At 50.9% G+C, this 4,629-nt stretch overlaps 1 protein-coding gene across 1 annotated transcript in view; it reads left to right on the top strand.

Moving 5' to 3' along the window:
* Positions 1-868: 868 nt before the first annotated feature.
* IL6R (interleukin 6 receptor) overlaps positions 869-4,629 on the top strand; it is a 64,452-nt gene continuing 60,691 nt past the window's right edge. Inside the window, exons 1-3 of the mRNA XM_011928495.1 lie at positions 869-910; positions 1,698-1,774; positions 4,331-4,582. Of these exons, the coding sequence (XP_011783885.1) occupies positions 869-910; positions 1,698-1,774; positions 4,331-4,582 (371 nt within the window). The remainder of the gene's footprint in view (positions 911-1,697; positions 1,775-4,330; positions 4,583-4,629) is intronic.

Raw genomic sequence — 4,629 nt, forward strand, 5'->3', positions numbered from 1 at the left:
TCCTTTTTAAGACTGAATAATATTCAATTATATGTACATACCACATTTTGCTTATCCATTCATCTCTTGATGGACTTTTGAATTGTTTCTACTTTTTGGCTATTGTAAATAATGCTGCTAAAAATATGGGTGTACAAATATCTGTTCCAGTCCCTGCTCTCAATTTTTTGTGAATATATCCAGAAGTGGAACTGCTAGATTATATGACAATTCTATGTTTAATTTTAATTGCGATGCTGTTTATTTATTTATTTAGTTTTTGAGACAGAGTCTCACTCTGTTGCCCAGGCTGGAGTGCAGTGGTGCGATCTCAGCTCACTGTAACCTCCGCCTCCTGGGTTCAAGCAATTCTTGTGCCTCAGCCTCACAAGTAGCTGGGATTACAGGAATGTGCCACCAAGCCCAGCTAATTTTTGTATTTTTAGTAAAGATGGGTGCCACCATGTTGGCCAGGCTGACCTCGAACTCCTGACCTCAGATGATCTGCCCGCCTTGGCCTCCCAAAGTGTTGGGATTACAGGCGTGAACCATTGTGCCTGGCCTTTTAAAATTTTTTTTTAAAGACAGGGTCTTGCTCTGTTGCCCAGGCTGGAGTGCCAAAGGTGGAATCATAGGTCACTGCAGCCTTGACCTCCTGGGCTCATGCAGTCCTCCTGCCTCAATCTTCCAAGCAGCTGGGACTACAGGCATGTGCCACCATGCCCAGCTATAACTGTGATGCTTTTTAGCAGTTACAAAATCATAACATTCTCTAAATATTACAAGAAGGGGATAAACTTTTATGATCCCTTTCTGAGAATGGTGCTAAAAAAAAATCCCTTTTCTGGGTATAAACTCACCTGGTGATGCAACGGGGAGCCAGACTGTCATGCTGCCAGAGCCGGGGATGCTGCATTCCTCCACTGTGAAAGTGAGGGTCTCCACGGGCAGGCTGAGGCCCTCAATGGGCCCTGGCTGGAGCCTGACTCTGAGGGATGCCACTGGCCAGACACTGAGCTCTGTTATTAGACCTCTGTCTGCCCACGTAACCTCTTCCCAGGCTGATGAGAAAGCAGGAGGTGAAGGTTTCAGAGAATAAGGAGCACCTTCCTGTAATTATTGATTAACCAGGGGCTGGCTCCAGGGCCAGAGGCCAGGGAGGGATCTGCAGGTCAGTCCAGCCCTACCCCACTGCACTTCTCAGAATAATCGTTGTCCCTAAAGATGGATTCACATGGTGAATAGAGAATAAAGTGCATAGTTTTAAACTCTCACAATTGAGAATGGCCCCATCACATCAGCTCAGACCTGGAGGTTGGGGGCAGGGTGGGAATTTAAAATGACCACTTTGAGTCAGGGTGTCTGGGATCTTGCAGCTCTGTCACCAACTGCCTGTGCCCTCTTTACCAAACAACTTCTCTTCTTGAGGCCTCGCTTCCTTATATGAAAAGTGAGGGAGGAGGAGCAGATGATGACCAAGTCCCTTTTGGTTTCAAAAAAACCTTACGTATTTATTCTGTGGGGTCTCCTATAGACTTCTGCTTTTGGCAAACTTTAAGATGCTTCGTCTCTTCAGGTGGAAGGTAAGAGAGGACTTGCTTGCTGGGAGTCAACCTCAGGCTTTCCCCTTTAGGGGAGACGGAGGGTCCCTGCAGGAACACCAGTGATGGACAGGGTGTCTTACACACCAAGTTCTGCTCTCTGCTCTCCCCTCACAGACTACAGAACACCAAGTGCCTGCTGCCTTAGTCTGCAGTGTCTTTGGTCCTGGGTGGGCCCACCGAGCCCTTGCTCAGTGAGAGTCCTGGGCCAGGAGCCAGACCTCACCCTAGAGCTGCCAGTTACTAGTAGTGCAGTTTTGAACAAGCCACTTTACCTCTCTTAGCCTCAGTCTACTCATCTGAAAATTGGGGGCAATACCTCCCAGCACTCAGGGTTTAGAATTTCAGAGGAGATTGTATATATGAAGCAATTGGTAAGCAGCAGTTATCCAAGAGGTATTCTGGCTCAGACAACTAAAGTCTTCGTTGTTCCTTCTGTTGTCTAGGTGAGGGCAAGTCAGGCTGAATTGTGCAGGTATGTTTTCTTCTCTTTCTTTTTTTCTTTTTCTTTTTTTTTTTGAGATGGAGTTTCGTTCTTCTTGCCCAGGCTGGAGTGCAGTGGTGCCATCTCGGCTCACCGCAACCTCTGCCTCCTGGGTTCAAGTGATTCTCCTGCCTCAGCCTCCTGAGTAGCTGGGACAACAGGTGTGTGCCATCATGCCCAGCTAATTTTTGTATTTTTAGTAGAGATGGGGTTTTATCATGTGGGTCAGGCTGGTCTCGAACTCCTGACCTCGTGATCCACCCACCTTGGCCTCCTAAAGTGCTGGGATTACAGGTGTGAAGCACTGCGCCCGGCCTGGCCAGGACTACATTTTTTCATGTGAACCACAACACTAAAAATTTGTATGTTGCTGCTCTTATCTTACAAATCAGGAAATAGGGGCTCAGAGAGGTTGAGTAACTTGCTTAAGTCATACAGCCAGCGAGTGGTAAAGCCGGGGTGGGAACTCGATCTGCATGACTACAGAGCACACAGGCTCCCCATCAGTAGATTAGAGAGAGGAAGGTCTGCTTTGGTGCAGAGACAGGTGGGATCTGTGATGCCTATTCTTGGTTTCAACATTCTTTTAAACTCTCCTATCTGAGCCTCGGACTTTCTGCAGCCTTCCTGTTTTAGGCTGGCAGCTTACAGTCCCTCTCTGGTTATTTTCAGGTCTGTGTGTGCCACAGAGAGGAAGGGGGCAACCACAGGGGGAACCGTTTTCCAGCCCTGCTGCAACCCCTTTTGAACTAGCAGGCGAGAGGGCTGGTGGCCTCCAGCGTGCTCTTCTGTTCCTGTCTGCGGGCATGGCTGAAGCAAACAAACCCACCCACAGTAGCCCCCGTCGTGCGGTGGATCAGTGCATGTGCTTGGTTCTGCCTGGCACTGCTGATGGGGTGGTTCCTACAGAAAGACCCAGATGCACAGGCTCTGAGGACTGTTTCAGAAGCTCTGTCCCTCCATGCCTGGCCCTGTCCACTTGGGAGTTCCATTAGGCCATGCCTCTTCCAGCTGTCCCAGAATCTTTGATCTGGGTTAGGATCGGCCTGAAACCCAAAGCAGAAAAACACATTCTAATGAGCAGTTGCTGGTCTAGAAGCTTCTCAGCCTAAACTTTATTTCAGCATTTTTCTTTCCCTCTGAATTCAGCCATGAGGCCATCCTATCAGCTTTAGGCTCTGTGGGATCCTTGAGAGAGTTCCCCTCAAAGGGACGGACAGATGGTCCCCTTCACGGTCCTTGTGGTTGCTCAAAAGCCAAGCACTAGTTTCTTTTTTTCTTTCCTTCCTTTCCTTCCTTCCCCTCCCTCCCTCCCTTCCTTCCTTCCTTTTGTTTTCTTTTCCTTTTTTTTTTTTTTTCCAGACAGGGTCTCACTGTCATCCAGGCTGGAGTAGCGGCTCCCAATCAGGGCTCACTGTAGCCTGGGTCTCCGGGATCCGGGACTCAAGCAATTCTCCCACCTCAGCTTCCCTAGCAGATGGGACTACAGGCGTGCACCACCACACCCAGCTAATTTTTAAATTTTTTATAGAAATGGGGGGTCTCACTTTGTTACCCAGGCTGGTCTGGAATTCCTGGACGGAAGCAATCCACCCACCTGGGTCTCCCAAAGTGTTGGGGTTACAGGCGTGAGCCACTGCCCCTGGTGTTAGTTTCTGTCTGTCAAATCAGGAGGGCAGCCATGCACGTTCTGATGTCTACGGAGCACCTGTGGCCTAGACCGTGTGTCGGGTGTTTAGGTGCCATCTACAGAACCTTCCTAATAACCCTGGGCAGCATAGGCTTTCTTATCTCTGACAGGTGAGGAAATGGAGACTCAGATTCTGAACCAAAGTCACAGACACAGTAGATGGTGGGTCTAAATGGGGACCCAGGTCTATCTGACTGCAAAGTCCAAACCGTTTCCTTGCCTCTGCTCCAGCCTGCGAGGAGCAGCTGGGCAGAGAGACTGTGCCTTTGCGGTGGTGAGTCTTCCGGTGCCCAAGCCTCACCCCAGACCGATTAAATCAGAATCTCTGGAGACCCGACCCAGACATTGGTGGGTTTTAGGGCTCCCGGCTGATTCCAGTGGGCAACCGGGCTACCAAGCACTGCTTTACCGTAAGGGTAAGAGTCACATCGCCTCCTCGAGGACTCTCCAGGTGTGCCTTTCACAACGTAATCCTGTTCACGAAACCAAAAATCAAAACAAGCGCCCTTTTCTCATCAACAGAACCGGGAGGAAGGGCTCTGATGGGGCTGGCGGTCCCCTGTTCTCCCCGCTCAGGTGCGGCGCTGTGGCAGGAAGCCACCCCCTCGGTCGGCCGGTGCGCGGGGCTGTTGCGCCATCCGCTCCGGCTTTCGTAACCGCACCCTGGGACGGCCCAGAGACGCTCCAGCGCGAGTTCCTCAAATGTTTTCCTGTGTTGCCAGGACCGTCCGCCGCTCTGAGTCATGTGCGAGTGGGAAGTCGCGCTGACACTGAGCCGGGCCAGAGGGAGCGCAGCCGAGCGCGGCGCGGGGCCGAGGGACTCGCAGTGTACGTAGAGCGCCGGGCTCCTGCGAATGGGGGCTGCCCCCGGAGAC

Source organism: Colobus angolensis, unplaced genomic scaffold (assembly GCF_000951035.1).
Source record: "Colobus angolensis palliatus isolate OR3802 unplaced genomic scaffold, Cang.pa_1.0 Scaffold77, whole genome shotgun sequence".
In the NCBI taxonomy this organism is placed as follows: Eukaryota; Metazoa; Chordata; class Mammalia; order Primates; family Cercopithecidae; genus Colobus; species Colobus angolensis.